Consider the following 17,043-nt stretch of genomic DNA (forward strand, 5'->3'; position numbering starts at 1 on the left):
GCATTGAATGAACGCTCATACCACTACTTAATTGTACGGCTCCATGTCTAGTGACATTGAATTAGCATGCATTTCCTCCTGAATGCAGAAACGTTTGTTTTCTTTTTCTGTTGGTCTGCGGTTCCTTGATCAATTGCGCAGCAAATTATCACACCAAGCACCGGGCCTAATTTCACTCCACGGCTCCGTGGACCAGCAGTCTCCACGTTGCGGACCGGTGCCGGTCCGCGGCCCATAGTTTGAGAAACGCTGCTATATGCAATGCTGTCGATGCCACTTCGAAAGTCTGTTTAGATCCAGTGACACTGCAGTCATGGAAATAGAGTACCGAAGTGTGACATTCTATCACTATAGTAGAGCATTTGCAAGCCCAACCTGAATGAACTTCCATCACTATTCATGGTGCTGACAATCTTAGGCTGAGTAATTTAAAAACAGTACATTACATTTTACATTGCATCACACTGTATGTGTATTCATTACACATGTCAAATACTGTCTCATCACAACTGACAAAAGCATTCCATTCCTCATGAGGTATTTTATTATTACGGTAATGCATGCTTTCTTTGACATACATGCAGGCAATTCATTCATTAAAACTCACATGAATTGATATAAATGGCATGCACCAATCATACATACCAAACCTATTCAGAATAAGACACCTCACTACCAAGCTTTTCCTCTTATGCAGTCACAGGCAAGCTAAATACCATGTAGATTCGCTTAGGCGCAGGACTGCATGCTCCATGCGCTACAGTGTCTGTCTGCATCCTTACTCTACATCTGCAGTTAACATTTTCACTGACCACAGCAGACAGCAAAGGCAACAGACCACACCAGTGAGAGGAATTCTGCAGACCTGTATTGTGCATATTCTCAGCCACACAGAAGAACAAGATGCCATGCAATCGCAAAACAAGCAGGCACTACCATACAATGTGCCAAGTCATGCTGACTGTGCGATTATGACACTGCGCAGTATCAATGCATGTGTATACCTGTATGTAAAGTACTACTTTGTTGTGTGTATGAGTTTGTGTGAATATGTATGTGTATGTTCATGTCTCTGCATGTGTGTGTGCGCATGTGTACATGCATGTGTCGGTGTCTGTTTCTGTGTGTATTTGTGCATCGTCACAACAAAAGGTGTGAAAGAGGAGACAGCCAAACGATTTCCAGCTCATACCAGCCACCCACATGTGAGAGCACGCAGATGTGTGTGTGTGAGAGAATGTGTGTTTCTGTGTCCTCACCTGCGAAGTCCTTGACGTTGACATCAGCCCCGAGGCTGATGAGCTGGCGCACCTGTGCAACGTCGCCACGGATGGCAGCCATGTGCAATGGCGTTTCTCCTCGCTCGTTGCGCTTGTTCACCTTGTCCTTCTGCCGCGATGTGGAGCTGCTGCCAGTGTGCTTCTTCTGCACCGGCGGCGTCTGGGATGGGTGAGATGGCGTTGAGTCTGAGGGAGAGGGGGAGGAGCAAAAAGAGGGAAGGAGAAACACAGAGAAGGAGGGATGGAGAGAGAGAGGTAGGAGGAAAGGGAGACAGACAGAGACAGAGAGGGGGGAGAGGTAGGGAGTAGAGAGATTTAAAGAGTAGCAAGGATTCAGAGCGCGAGAGAAAGTAAGGGACAGAACAAGAGATAAAAAGAGAGAAGAGAGAAAGGGGAGGACACGATGAGTGCGAGACCGAAGGGGAGGAGGGGAGAACAGAGAGAAAAAGTACCAGTGAGTCACCACCTTCCCTTTTACACACAGAGTGACTCAGGGATCAGGCAGGAGCGCTGGCTTTACTCAGACTCTGCTGCAGGAACACGAGCAGGCTCTGACGTCAATAAAAACTGCAGCACGTGTGCACATGCACAGGCTATAGAATGAACAGCAACACAGGCTGCTTCATATAAGCAATACCTCATCAAAGGAAGTGATGTTATGTTGTACATCAGCAGAGCTGCTTCGAAGTGAGTTAATTCCAAAGGTAGTTATAGTGTGTGTGTGTGGAAATAATTGTACCTGGGCTGTTGTCCCTGGCCGTCATCTGCATGAGCAGGGCCATCTGCTTGCGCTCAGATAGCGGGTAGCCAAACAGGATGTTAACTGGGGTGGAGGAGGAGGAGGAGGAGGAGGAAGAGGACTTCTTCCCAGCAGCCTCCTTCTTGACCTTCTTCTTATCAGGTCCATCTTTCTCTAAGGGAGGAGAGCGAGAGAGAAACATAGGGAGGGAGAGAAGACACCAATACACAGATGAGTCACTAGTTCTGTACACCCTACAATGACCTAACTAAACACGCACACATATACACTACTGCAACACTTGGATAATCCTCCCCTCGACGGACACCCATGATTGTACTTCACCTATTGTCATTCATCATGCAAGACTGTGTGTGTGAGAATCTGTCTGAATATGCTGCCAGAAATAGAAAAGGCAGTAGCTAGCCTTGTTGAGTATCGCTATGGCAACGCAGACGGCTAATAAAGGGGGGAAAAAAATACAAAAGTTAGAAATGAAAATAGACCGAGCAGTATAAAAGACTAGAAAATAAGGATTCTACAGACTATCTAGTCACACAACATTGAGGAAAAGAGGAAAAGTTCGGAAATGACAGCCGGTGTCAAAAGAGGGCATTGAACAGCACCTAGGGAAGCATCCAGAAGAAAAAAAGATTTCCAGCTCAAGCCAGCCACTCACGTGTGAACGCACGCAGGTGTACGAGTGTGACTGCTCGAATTAAAGTGTGCGTGCACTTGAGTGCAAGAGAGTGGGGGGGTGGGCACATGCTTGCGAAGAAACTCTCCAGGCACCGCACAGGTAACCTTGTGGCACTTGTGTTTGTTTTGGTTTGCTTGTCTGTCTCTGTCTGTCTGTCTGTCTGTCCCGCTGGAGGAGCAGTTACCTGCGTGGATCCTGCAGGGCGGCGCTAAAGAGTCGCCCCAGACTTCGCTCGACTGGCCGTGGTCAGAGTCATCTACAGCACAGGGGCAGAGATGGAGGGATGGACAGAGCAGAGGAGAGGAGAGGAGGCAGAAGAGAGCACTGCGTTACACACACACACGCACTCCCTTTCTCACTCTCTCTCACACACACTCGTGCATGCTTGCCCACTCGAGACTGCAATTACATGAGCAATGGTTTTACATGTCCACAAAACCAACTTTGTAAGAGGCATGAGATCACACATCCACGCAGACACACACACGCACGCAGATAGCAGGAAAGCTCCTTCTCAAGTCAGATAGACAGACTACCCATCTTCAGATATGCTCAAAATTCAGAAGGCGGCAACAGTCTCCCCTCTCATGCTGGATGGATGTTAGGACAAACCACCTGCTAAGCTGTTCGGTCACTTTGAATACCGCCTCTCCACTTTTATCCACTATTAACTTTGTATGAATCATGGTTACCATCTTTTATGTTTGTGGGCATAATTTATATGTCCGTAGAGTATTTCAGTATTTCAAGGGTGCGATTTTGAGAAATTAGGAGTAAACTACAAATAATTTTGTCAGGTGAACAGATTCAGAGGTGCGGTGTGCAGTGCACGGAGCCAGAGTCTGACTTGCAGGGCTCTGCAGTGAAGTCTGACTATGCAGGGCTCTGCAGTGGCAGAATGTAACGAGCTAGTTTGCTTTGTGAACAGCTTCATTTTCAATAAATCACAAAGAAACTCATTCCAGAACACTCAGACCTCATCTTCTGAGGTTGATGGTGTCACAGGAGAAGTGGTAGAAGGCCTAGTAGGCCCAGGGGATGGGCTGTGTGTTCAGTAGGTTCTGGAATATGTACATAAATACTTGGGCTCATTTCAGTGCAGTTCCACAAGGCACCACATGGGGGACATGAAGAGCACTGCAGCCTAGATCAGGCACAGGAATGCTAGACACAGGAGGTGAACTGGGGCACAACCAACCACCAAAGCTGTGGACTAAAATTGTTAGAGTGTGTGTGTGTGTCACTGGGTAACCAGATTTCAGAGGTGACTTCATGTCAGAGCTTTAGAAATAAGAGTGTGTGTGTGTTTATGTGTGTGTGTGTCTTTTACCAGTATCAGAGTCCTTCTCCTGATTGCGGGGTGGGCTTACAGTGAAGGACAGCTTGCGCTTCATGGAAGACTTGGATTTAGCCTCCTTCCCCAGAAACTCACTGCGGTCCAGCTTAGGAGTCTTGGTGAATGGAGAGATCTTATCCTTACTCTGAAAGGGGGGGGGGGCATATGTGTGGTATGGAACAAAAACAAGAGGTAGGAAAAAAGACAGGCGACAGAGAGAGAGAGAGAGAGAGAGAGAGAGAGAGAGAGAGAGAGAGAGAGAGAGAGAGAGAGAGAGAGAGAGAGAGAGAGAGAGAGAAAAAAGGAGATGTGAGTAAATCCAAACAGCCCAGATGTGAAGATGAAACTAGACAGTTATCAGCAGTCACACAGATTTGGGATGACATAAACAACAGTGACTGCATTATGGGGTACTACGAAGTATTATGGGATGCCACATAGACATACAGTAGATGACAGGCAGGCAGTGGATGGTGGGCTATGCCTTCCGCAGAGGCTACTACCACAGGGAAAGGGAGTTCCGTTTGTATCAACTTCCTGACTCTTGTAAGATATCCCAAATTCACTAGAAGTCGCTCTGGACTACAGCATCTGCTAACAACTATACTGCCAGAAACAACCCAGTCCAAGGCCGCATCAGTCCCTCCTTGCCCGCACAAAAGCAGGAAACGCGCTCATCCACGGTCTGTTTACTTTCTCTTGGCTTCCTCTGGCCAAAGGGCAATGTCATAAAGCCATTCATCTCCACCAATCAAGCCTCTCCCTTCTCTTGATTCAGGTTTGCTAGCCCACTAAAACACCACCCTTCCTTATGATTTACATTTTCTCCCCAAAATCCTTGAAGAAAAGTTCATATTTAAAAGCTTAATTAACTTGCTTTCCAGTGATATAATTGGCTCACACTGAGCACATCTCTGTTGTGTGTCCTTCAGAATGAATTTCATCTGAAAGTAACCATGGTAACAGATGTTGGGTGAGGTTGCTGAAAGGTTCTATTTTGGAGGAAGTGGTGGTAGGTATTATATCTTGATTATTTGCCACACGCCATGATAGTTGTGCAGCAGGGACAAACGACCAAACCATTAAGAAAAAAACAGACCAGCAAGAGAAATAATAAAAATTAGAGATGCACGATATGGAATTTTAGGGCCGATAACGATAACCGATATTTATTGGTTTGTTGTGGCTGATACCGATACGATAACCGATAATATTAGTCAAAAAACATTTTGTGAAAAGTGATTTGGGGAAAGCATTTAATAAGCATAATTTTATTGCAGTAATTTTACCTACCACCAAATGATGGACAGAACTCATAATAGTCCTCAATAGTACGGCAGTCAACAACATAACAGTAGCCTAGCCCTACAGTATGTGTGGCTCCTTTAAGTGAACCTGACGTCAGTGAATTGTGAGTGAGTGGCTAGAGAGTTTGAATCGTTTTCATTTAGGACTAAACGCTCATAAACAGCTCAGCTTGGAATAAGCTACAGTATAGCGACCAAATCAGAGTTTGTGAGGGAAACTTGGGTTTAGTTTCAACTGCGGGTAACTGAATAAAGCTGCAATTCTTCAGACTGTATCTTATGTCCGTCTACTCTGTTGCGCACAACCTGTTGCAGCAGAAATGAAAGGAGTTAGCCCCGAAGGTTTTAATAACTTATTATGATGACCTGTCTGAAACTGAAGCATGAATGGTTAGCATATTTCTAGGTAATAATACAAAATCCAAGCTAAAGTAATGCAAATATAATACTAAAACTAGTGCTGTCAAACGATTAAAAATTTTAAATCACGATTAATCGCTGAATTCCTATAGTTAATCACGATTAATCTAGCCTGGGTGTTCCCATGCTGCCTTGCGCGCAATTTGATTCACGCTGCTAAGGCAGCCTGGAGACCATGGGGCAAATTTTTCGCCTGAGATAGGGAACCAATCACAGAAGAGGGGGGAAAGCAAGACGATGATGAGCTATGCACAGACGCATTTGATAAGACATCCGTGGTACCCAATAAACGGATCTGGGCATTTTTTTCAAATACGAGAAAATGAACGTTTGGTTCCCAGACCACATCTCATTGAGAAGTGGTGGCGCTAGCCAGGCTACGATTAATCACATATTTTATCGCATAATTAAAATTCTATTATTTTGCATTTCTGAACTTTCCAGGAGTCCATGTTAACAATATAAAGCAATTATTGTATATCTTGATTAGGATTCAAATGAAAGCAAAGCAAGTTACTTCATTAACTTAACTTTAAGACGTAGGTCTATTTGATTATTTCAAATCAAATTTCAAAAGATGTGCAGCAGACCTGAGGCAACACAATATATTCTTCAGAAATATAGCTAATAAAGGGCATAACAAACATAAAATACTATATTCATCATCTTTGAGTTCAGTTGAAAATAAGGAACTTTTCGACATGAGTGCACTGCCATTTTATAGGCCTACAGTCTATGGTGCACCGTCACTTGCCACACACATCAGAGCCGCACACATCAAGTTTTTAACACGCAAACACTGGATGAACATTGGATTTTATGGAGCGGCGTCGACCAAATATAACTGAATCGTGATTTACACGGCGGCAAAGTGCGATGCTGGTGTGCAGAGTTGTATTGAAAAGAATGGAATCTAACGTACAGTAAATGAATGTCGAAAGCAGAGTGCATCGCACTCATGTCGGCATCGGTGTCCACAGCAATTTAAAACACCATTCAGCTGACCGGGAGTTCAGAACTGCGTTGGTGTTTATTGTACGAATCTACTCTTCGGCCGGCTCGTAAGCCCAAACAAGTGTGTGCAGCATGCCTTTACGTAGCCTACTAAAGGCGCATCATCAGATAGGCTAAATTTAATCTGCATCACGCCCCATTGATTCTAATGGGAAAGACAGATAGCCTAATCACACCTTGACATTACATCTAGTCAGTGGTGGAGGAAGTACTGAACCTCAGTACTTAAGTAAAAGTACAAATACACAGAGAAATATTTACTTTAGTAAAAGTAAAAGTACCACAATGACAACCCTACTTAAGTAAAAGTAAAAAGTACCTGCTTTTAAATGTACTTTAAGTATTAAAAGTAAAAGTATTTGCATAATGATTTATTCTCTTAATATCTATATTCTAAAAGGAAAAATCAGTATGGGCTGTGGCATTTTAATTAAGCTAGTTTTAGGTTATACTCGACTAGATAGTTTTAAGTTAATGCAATTGTGCTTCTCATCTGTGGCCCAGTTTACATTCTGACCTACAATTCTAGAGACTGTAATTCTGGTTATCTACTAGGGTGATCTGCTGAGTAATATCATTCAGCAAAACACGAGAGCCTGAAGTTTAACGGGGTAGACAAGGGAAACGTCGGGTGGATCGTAATGCCAATTATGCTGATTGAACAGAAAAGTTGCTGAGAAAGGTGTCTTTATGATTAAGTTCAGTTTCACTTGCGCAGACGCATAGACATTGAATGAGCGCTCACGTTACTACCCCCCAATTGTAGGCTATGCATCTTTATTTAATCACACACAATTAAGGAATATTTCCTAATCTGGAAAATGTTACGTTTTTTCCGGCCACCGGATCATTAATAGTCTACCATTCATTTGTGCCGCAAATGATAAGACGTGTGACAGAAGCATGGGCATAACCTGTAACTTCGCTGATCAACGGATAGCAATCTCATCGGAGAGGAGGCCCTAACGCTGCAGATAACAGACAGAGAAAGGCACAGAACACAGTTGCATGTACAGTGTAGCCATGGGTCTGGTGAATATAGCCTACCGAATGCAGATGGCTACAAGCTCACGCTTTGCCTGGTCTAGACTAGAAGCTTATGTTTCTAAGAATGCACGTAGCGCTCCAGAATCTTTGGTAGCAACCCCTCGGTAAAACAAACGTGTTTGTCAGAGAGAAAAAAAAAACTGATCATAAAATGTATCGTAAAAAGGAACGATGGTGTTGTAGAAATGTAGCGGAGTAAAAGTACAGATAATTGCTGTAAAATGTAACGAAGTAAAAGTCAAAAGTATGCACTATAAATTTTACTTAAGTAAAGTACAAATACGTGGAAAATTTACTTAAGTACAGTAACGAAGTATTTGTACTTCGTTACATTCCACCACTGCATCTAGTTATTAATTTACAGGCCATTCAATAATTTTACTAACACGGCAGTTATAAAGAATTATGTGTATGTAACTTACTCATGTCAAAACGATGTAGGCTACATTACAACCCATTCAGCACGTACTAGTAGCCACACTTACCATACCCCATGTAAAACGGTTAGCTTGCTAGCTAGCTAACTGTGGAACTTAAGTATAACAGGCAATTATCTCACCTAGTTGTAGGAAAAAGGCTACGTTCATATTACAAGTGATAGAATGAATGTGTGACTTATGTTGAGTTGATGTTATGACATGTAAAGTTAAGCTTGCCGAACTTAGTTAAACTCAGCCACGGACAGTTTGACTGTGCCTACATTCATGACACTCCTGTTAGTAGGCTAAACTGGAAAGAGCACATAATGGTCACATTAATCCCATAAACACACAGATAACTCTTACACCAACCTTATTTTGTGCCTTTTATTCACGTTTGTTTCAAGATTTAGTAATTTTAATCTCGCGATAAAAAAATTGACGCCGTTAAAATAGGTTTACGTTAGCGCCGTTAATAACGTGTTTAACTGACAGCACTAACTAAAACACAACTTAGAACTAGGCCTACTTATGTACTCGTCCCACTAACGAGTTTGTTTATTTGTTTCCCCGACCAGCGCGGTAAAGTGCAAACACACCAGCACAAGACGGCTCTAGATAGGGCTGAGCTCCACTCTGTTAAGGTTAAATGGTGGATCATTCAAGAGAGGATTTTGAGATGCACAGATTCCCAAATGAATGCATATCCACAGATTTTGTTAGAGTGGTGAAATACATTCACACCGCTGACATTATATTGAGGGAAAAGTATAGCCAACCAAGCTCAAGTAGCTCAGTGTAGCCAGACGGACCTTACGTAGGCTTAAATTAGGACTTATATAAATATTGGCGCAAATTATCGGCCAGAATTCTGTTATCGGACTGATAATAATATTTTCATTTTTTCACTAATCGGCTAATAATATATCGGCCGCCGATATCGTGCATCCCTAATAAAAATAGAATGCTGCAATAAGTTTAGTTGAATTGAATGGGTATTTCTGAACGATGGCCATAACAATAATTGTGATGGTACAGTGATCTGTTGTCTCACCACAGGTGAGATGTTCAGATGGATGATGCATAACAAATGCTCGAGTGCTTCTACATGCGTGTCTATGAGGACTCTTTACTGCAAACCAAAGTTACCCATGGCTATGGGTCCAAATGAAGTAACCTGAATGTGAAGCTCACCTTCTTGCCAGCTTGTTTCTCCACCATGGCTCCGTCTCTGTCTGAGCCTGGCTTGGCCATGGTGCTGCCACTCTCTGGCTACGGCAGCTAAGGCCAGCAGGGAGCATGCTGCACCTGCAACACACAAAACAAACAAAGAGGTCAAGAAACTGCTTCAAAAACACACACGCTCAGACATTAATAAACTGCTTATCTCACTCACACACACTGCAGTTTTTTTGTCAACTCCAACTTTAAGTGATACAGCTACAGTGATTAAGTGATACAGCTTGCGCTGCTGAGAGACTTAACTGCCAAATCAAAAGTAGTATAGTTTTGAAGACACCAATATGCACAAGTTATGGAAAACCTTTAGGTTAGGTTAGTTGTCGTTATATTTTGGGACATCTCATTAAACACAAGTCTACAACAAATATAATGATCAATGACAAGAATGTAAACAAAAGCTGCAAAAGCTATTGTCAATATATTCACATATTGTACGATAAGGTGATAATTATTGTGATAGTCCTACACACCTCATTAAGAAACTCCTGTACACACACATTTATAAACCTGTTTATGAACTCTTATACACACTTAGATACATACATGCAGACATTACAGCACATGCAATAAATGCACAGGGATTTAAAAAAAAAAAAAAAAAAAAAAAAAACTTTTCACAAATAGACCTCCAGTGAAAAAGCATCCTAATAAATTCTTTCACACAGAGACAGTTAAAAGGTACGATGTAGTCACATGATTAAAGATACTTCTTCCACAAAGATGATTTAAAACAACTACAACAACAACGAAAACAACTTACCACTCCCTGGAATCCACACCTAACTACACTCACATGGTTGAAACCGTAGTTTACACAAACACATTATGTGTATGTGGTAACACACTAAAATTCAGTGCCAGGGGTGTGTTTTTTCTGCTAGCAGATCTATACACGCTCACCCACACACAGACAACATTGAAATTAGGATACATTCTGTCAAAGATGCCTGACATTCCCAAGCACTCAAACTTACAGCAGAAAGTGAATGAGAAAGCAGAACTAGGACCCGAGCAACGCAAACACTGGCTGATGCAGAGCAGAAAAAATAATTAAGAGCTCCAGAGACAAATGGATGGATAGACAGACACGACAGACCAGACAAACCAAAACCAGTCAACCCAACATCATTCTCCCTTTAAATCATACCCAGATGTATTTGAAACACACACCACCCCCTCCTTCACACACAGACCACATGAAAGGCTCCGTGGCGCTTCTGCTGTTCGTAGCAGACACAACCGATCCCAAAAGCATCCCAGCACGCATGTGTACACACATAGCTTTATGAGTCTCCATTGACGACACAAGTAAACCAATAAGGATGAAGATGACTCAAGTAACCCAGTTAACCAGGGAAGTCACCGTCTACACCTTCATCATGCTTTGTCATCTTCCTTTAGCCACACACACAGGAAATGGTGACCAGGCCCCATATTGTACTACTACACTAATCTACAATACTATACACTTGGAAATTTTGTTTGTGAGTAAGCAAGGCATGTGTGTGTGTATGCGTGTGTCTGTGTGCGCGCGTTTGTGTTAATAAGATCAAAGGATGACTGAGGCAAGTGACATCATAGGATTCAGTTTCCTTGCAGACAGGAAATAACCAACACAAATAAGTACGAGCGAGCGAGTGACCCTAGAATTACGGTTCATCATCTCCAGATAAACAAACAAGCTTTCTACTGCCCTGAACAACCTCTGGACAGATGAACACGCCTCTTCTACTACCCAACTGATCACAGCACACGTGCTATTTGAAATAAAGGCTGTCAGTGTGCTCAGTCCTAAAAAGTCTTCACATTTTTTTTTAGTTGGATGCTCTTTGGTGTCAAAGTTCCGTTTTTTACTCACATTTACATGTACAAAACTGACACTGCTGCAGATTAATTTCTTGTTGAGAATGTCGCTAACGTTTTTTTCTTCATCCAGGGTGCGGGCAAAAGGCATTTTATTTTTAAACATACTGCATTCTTGCCAATGTATTGCTTCATAAGTATTAATGATGTTACTGATATCAGTGACAACCTGATAACCATCTGTAGTGGGGGAGCAATTGACCTGTTGTGAAGCGCCACCCTTAGAACGCAGATGAGCCCGACAATCCAGCCTCAACTGACTTGGACATCAACTCGAACAACTCCATAGGAAACAGTGAAGAGGCATACAATTACAAATTGCAAACTGAGCATGCTTAGGTTGATTTTATTTGAAACAAAAACGCTGTGGATATAAGCTAGACAGATGGCCTCTAACACCCCATATTGGAAAATGCATATTATTTCCATGCGGTTTGGCCTTTCATTTACATCAAAACGGAGGTTTTATCACTGAAAACTATTATTTCTAAAAAAAACTTCAGGCAAAGTGGATATGTGGGAAAATTCCAGTTGCACTTTCATCAAGGGAAAACATTGTGCTTGCATTGTGATATGTTGTTCCCTCCTTTGTTTAAAATCTCTGGTTGGATACCTGTTTGCTCGAGGGGTTTGCGACACCCTTTCCCAGCTGTATATAGCATGTTTGCATCATCTGTGTGAACGGAATTATTATTATTTATTTTTTTAAACGAAGGAGGGGAAATATCTGTTTTCCAGAATAGCCTACCCTGCTATATATTTCGTTGTCTTAGATTTCACTATCGGGTATTGTACAAGATATTGACAGCGTAATAACTTGTTAAACAATGTTAAGGCATTTGTGGAGAAGGATGGTTCGGGTCCTCTTCCTACAGCTCACATAAGATTTTTCGTTGCTCTGATTGGTTAGGTCTATCCAATTGAGTGCAGAGGCATTTCCCCCCGTCAGTTGAAACACGCCCCATAATTACGTCCCAATGAAGCAAACCCAGACTCAAATTCTGACTAGAATTTTGAGTATGACAACGTCAGGCTAAATCATTCTGATTTCTGAGAGCTCAACCCTCTGATACATTTCAGTATGCCATGCAGACAAAGGCTCCAAAAATACAGAAATACACTACAGCCAAGGCTGAATCATAGTTCACAGCATTCACCCACAGCAGCCCAATTACGGAGGCACAAATTATCTGTAGACAGCGAGACCGAAACATTGACACTTCAGACCCCGAGACCAATCAGAGCACTGATACATACCCCTCACCCCCCCCCCCCCCCCCCGACATACACACATACATTTAAAAACCGCAAGCAACACAGACTGTGACCACACAGACGAGCGTGGACACCACCCTCTCTGTGAGCCGTGAGCACCTCAGGCCTTTAACACACCCTTCTTCATCACTTCAATACACCCTAGGTTTGCAGTCCACCACAGACTCAGTCAGTCATTTAGTCCCTCATGGTCAGAGAATCAGGCTCTACTGGTACCTCATAAAAGACCGAACCGTGCATGCGTGTTTGCAGTTGCTCAAGTAACACTGTTAGAGGAGCAGCAGCAGGCTCTCTGGTCTCCTGGCCCCATAGGTCCCTGCTGCTATGAGATCCAAAGGGCCTACAGGGGCCTCATAGCCACCATCAGCCTAGTCTCTGCCTCACTTATTAGGACACATCAGCACCTTTGCTTACAAGAGGCTGTGTGTGTGTGTGTGTGTGTGTGTGTGCGTTTCCGTGCCCTTTACTCTGCGGATGGCCATTCTCAGGAGATGAGAGCAGAGGGACTAGGCATGGCTATGGTTACCATTGCTGTGTCAACAGCAGCAGTTTGCCTTTAGTGGAGTGCATTTTTTTTTTCTTCTGCAAGTCATTCCAGAATTGTAGTGAAGAGTGACATGAATTACATTCAGAGATCCACCAATTGAAGTTCTGGGTGGATATCGATACCGATATAAAATAACAGTTTGGCCGCTGTTTTCGGTTCTTTGGTTAATATTCAAATATATGCGTGTTAATTATATCCTTTAGTAAAGTGGAAACAAATGATGGTTGATCTCCTCAAAAAGTATAAGTATATATACTCTTTTGATCCTGTGAGGGAAATTTGGTCTCTGCATTTATCCCAGGGAAGGACACACAACCTCTTCCCAGAAAACGCAAAGCCACTACCAGCCAGGTATGACAGCTGACTGGAATAACACTCAGTCAGCAGCTAGCCTGACTGTCTGGGTAGTGACGACCCAGGGGGTTGCTCCGAGGCAAGGCCTGACAGAAAAGGCCGCCTGGAGCAGAGTCTGACCGTCTGTGGTGTCTGACCATCGGGGAAAATGAAGCAACCTGGTGCACAGCATACAAAGAAAGATTGAGATAGAAACTAAAGGGAGATACGACGAGTGAGAGAGATGGGCGCAAAGAAAAAAGGTACAGAAGAAAGAGTATGAAAGAAAGAAAGCGGGAAAGGCAGTGAGAAAGAGAGGACACGATAGCATGAGAGCGGCAGAGGCAGACAGACAACAGCACTACATAAAATGCACTGCCACCTCACGCAATATGACATAACCTAATACACCATCACACAACATGACATAAATGAATGCAACAGCATGACACCTTCAAACAATTATTCCAGGAGAGGACGTGCTACAGCACAGTACAAAACAACAGAAGTGTTGTCTTCTCACCAACACCGCTATAGATGATGCTCTTCCACATAACACAAGATGTCTAATGGGTCATTGAATCACAAAAGCAGAAGCTCTCGAGGAGAGCATGATGATATAACGTAACACAATCTAACAAGGAGAGGAAGTCTAGGCCTCATGTTAGCACCACTGTATGTGATTATGTGCTGCCCTCAACACATGTTGACACAATGTTGTTCAACACAATGTGATAACATAATATACAGTAATACACAATATCAATTCACCTTAGCATAATCTAAGAAGGAGATATGGTCTACTAGGGCTGAAATGATCACGGGTAACTTGAATAATTTGTAGTGCCGTCAGTTAAATGTGTTATTAACGGCGTTAACGTAAACCTATTTTAACAGCGTCAATTTTTTTATTGCGAGATTAACGTTCTTTTGGTGTAACAAACTTTGTAGTTTTTTCACATGCTGTTGCAACAGCTAGTAACGTTAGAACAACTACAACACCACACTGGATCTAGCTAGACCCCCCCTTTTAGGGGAACGGGAACTGTTTGGATAATGGAAACCTATGCTGCATCAAAGTGGGGAGCGAAAAGGGCTTATACTTACTAAATCTTGAAACAAACGTGAATAAAAGGCACAAAATAAGGTTGGTGTAAGAGTTATCTGTGTGTTTATGGGATTAATGTGACCATTATGTTCCTATTTTCTGCTCTTTCCAGTTTATAGCCTAGCCTACTAACAAGAGTGTCACGAATGTAGGCACAGTCAAACTGCCCGTGGCTGACTAAGTTCGGCAAGCTTAACTTTACATGTCATAACATCAACTAAACATAAGTCACACATTCATTCTATCACTTGTAATATGAACGTAGCCTTTTTCCTACAACTAGGTGAGATAATTGGCTATGCCTGTTATACTGAAGTTCCACAGTTAGCTAGCTAGCAAGCTAACCGTTTTACATGGGATATGGTAAGTGTAGCTACGTGCTGAATGGGTTGTAATGTACATAGTTTCGACATGAGTAAGTTGCATACACATAATTCTTCATAACTGCCCTGTTAGTAAAATGATTGAATGGCCTGTAAATTAATAACTAGATGTAACATCAAGGTGTGATTAGGCTAGCTGTCTTTGGAATCAATGATATATAATAATGTTAACTTGTTTTCCGCTAAAATGGGGCGTGATTCAGATTAAATGTAGCCTATCTTTATTATGCGCCTTTAGTAGGCTACGTAAAGGCATGCTGCACACACTTGTTTGGGCTTACAAGCTGGCCAAAGAGTAGATTCGTATAGTAAACACCAACACAGTTCTGAACTCCCGGTCAGCTGAATGAGGTTTTAAATTGCTGTGGACACCGATGCCGACATGAGTGTGATGCACTCTGTTTTCGACATTCATTTACTGTACATTAGATTCCATTCTTTTCAATACAACTCTGCACACCAGCATCACACTTGTCACACTTGCTGCCGTGTAAATCACGATTCATTTATATTTGGTCAACGCCGCTCCATAAAATCCATTGTTCATCCAGTGTTTGAGTGTTAAAAACTTCGGCGCTGATGTGTGTGGCAAGTAACAGTGCACCATAGACTGTAAGCCTATAAAATGGCAGTGCACTCATGTCGAAAAGTTCCTTATTTTCAACTGAACTCAAAGATGATGAATATAGTAGTTTGTTATGCCCTTTATTAGCTATATTTCTGAATATATTGTGTTGCCTCAGGTCTGCTGCACATCTTTTGAAATTTGATTTGAAATAATCAAATAGACCTACGTCTTAAAGTTAAGTTAATGAAGTAACTTGCTTTGCTTTCATTTGAATCCCAATCAAGATAAGCAATAATTGCTTTATATTGTTAATATGGACTCCTGGAAAGTTCAGCAATGCAAAATAATAGAATTTTAATCATGCGATAAAATATGTGATTAATCGTGATTAACTATAGGAATTCAGCGATTAATCGTGATTAAAAATTTTAATCGTTTGACAGCACTAATAATTTGATTACAAAAAATGATCCGAGGCAAATTCTCTGCCTCGAGGCTTCGTTTAATTCCGATCACTTGCGTTATGTGGCCTGTTCAGCTCTGGGGTCATTGTTTCACACGGACTGTTATCACTGACGCGCACACCACTTTCAGAATTAAGTTGGCGTGATGACAGAGCCAAGAAAACGTCCTTAAAAGGAAGAGAAGATCCAACATTTTGGGATCATTTCAAGACAACAAGGTGCAATGGGTCCACTGCAAAGCAAAACTGACGACTCACAACAGCACGTCAACGATGATTCAACATTTGAGTGCCGAAAGCATCCAGTACGCTCACCAAGCGTCGCAGACACAAGGCAGCGTAAACATTGATGTTAGCTGATTTAATGTACTACCGCTAGTTAGAATACGGTATTTGTAACAGCTTTAGGCCATCCTTAAAAATATTTTTGTTTGCAGTAACAGCCAAAAAAAAATTAAAAATGGGTCGATAGGTAGGTCAATATTTTTTTTTTTTCAAGATTCAAAGTAAAAAAAAAAAAGTTCAATTTTGGTCATGGTGATTACCTAGGAATGAATTTACACAAATGTGCATATCGTGACGTATCTGACTGGGTCTTCAACCCGTGCCTTCAGGCGCACCATTGCAAACCTCATTCTGATGCAGGTTATATAGACCAGCCTTTCTCAAACTTCTTTGACCTGAGGCCCGGTCATGGCAGACTTTTGGGTCATAGGGCTCATCTACATGTACCCAGAAAGAAGGCTACAATAGCTCTTGGCCACGTTATATTGAAATTTGACTATACAATACTCAATGCTATACAGTGTATTATACAGTCTGCTCTGTTTCTAAGGAAGTTCCAAAAAACAACGTCGTTCTAAGTTTCGTTAAATAAATAAATAGCCTTCCAACAGGTTGAAGCGGAGCTTTGATACCAACGTTATCGAATAGTTTCAGTTTCTCTCGCGCAGACGTGCATTGAATGAATGCTCATACCACCACTTAATTGTAGGGCTC

At 42.2% G+C, this 17,043-nt stretch overlaps 1 protein-coding gene across 4 annotated transcripts in view; it reads right to left on the reverse strand.

The window, feature by feature from the left end:
• ankrd12 (ankyrin repeat domain 12) overlaps nucleotides 1-17,043 on the reverse strand; it is a 55,853-nt gene that overhangs the window by 9,664 nt on the left and 29,146 nt on the right. For 2 of the 4 annotated variants that reach the window (XM_042095640.1, XM_042095647.1), the window contains exons 2-6: nucleotides 9,457-9,570; nucleotides 4,050-4,200; nucleotides 2,904-2,975; nucleotides 2,020-2,193; nucleotides 1,260-1,466 (exon numbers count right to left, since the gene is read on the reverse strand). In XM_042095640.1, coding sequence (XP_041951574.1) covers nucleotides 1,260-1,466; nucleotides 2,020-2,193; nucleotides 2,904-2,975; nucleotides 4,050-4,200; nucleotides 9,457-9,516 — 664 coding nt within the window. In that variant the 5' untranslated portion in view covers nucleotides 9,517-9,570. The remainder of the gene's footprint in view (nucleotides 1-1,259; nucleotides 1,467-2,019; nucleotides 2,194-2,903; nucleotides 2,976-4,049; nucleotides 4,201-9,456; nucleotides 9,571-17,043) is intronic. The other 2 variants (XM_042095657.1, XM_042095664.1) reach the window with 1 other exon arrangement.

The sequence above is a fragment of the Alosa sapidissima genome, chromosome 1 (genome assembly GCF_018492685.1).
Source record: "Alosa sapidissima isolate fAloSap1 chromosome 1, fAloSap1.pri, whole genome shotgun sequence".
NCBI classification, from domain to species: Eukaryota; Metazoa; Chordata; class Actinopteri; order Clupeiformes; family Clupeidae; genus Alosa; species Alosa sapidissima.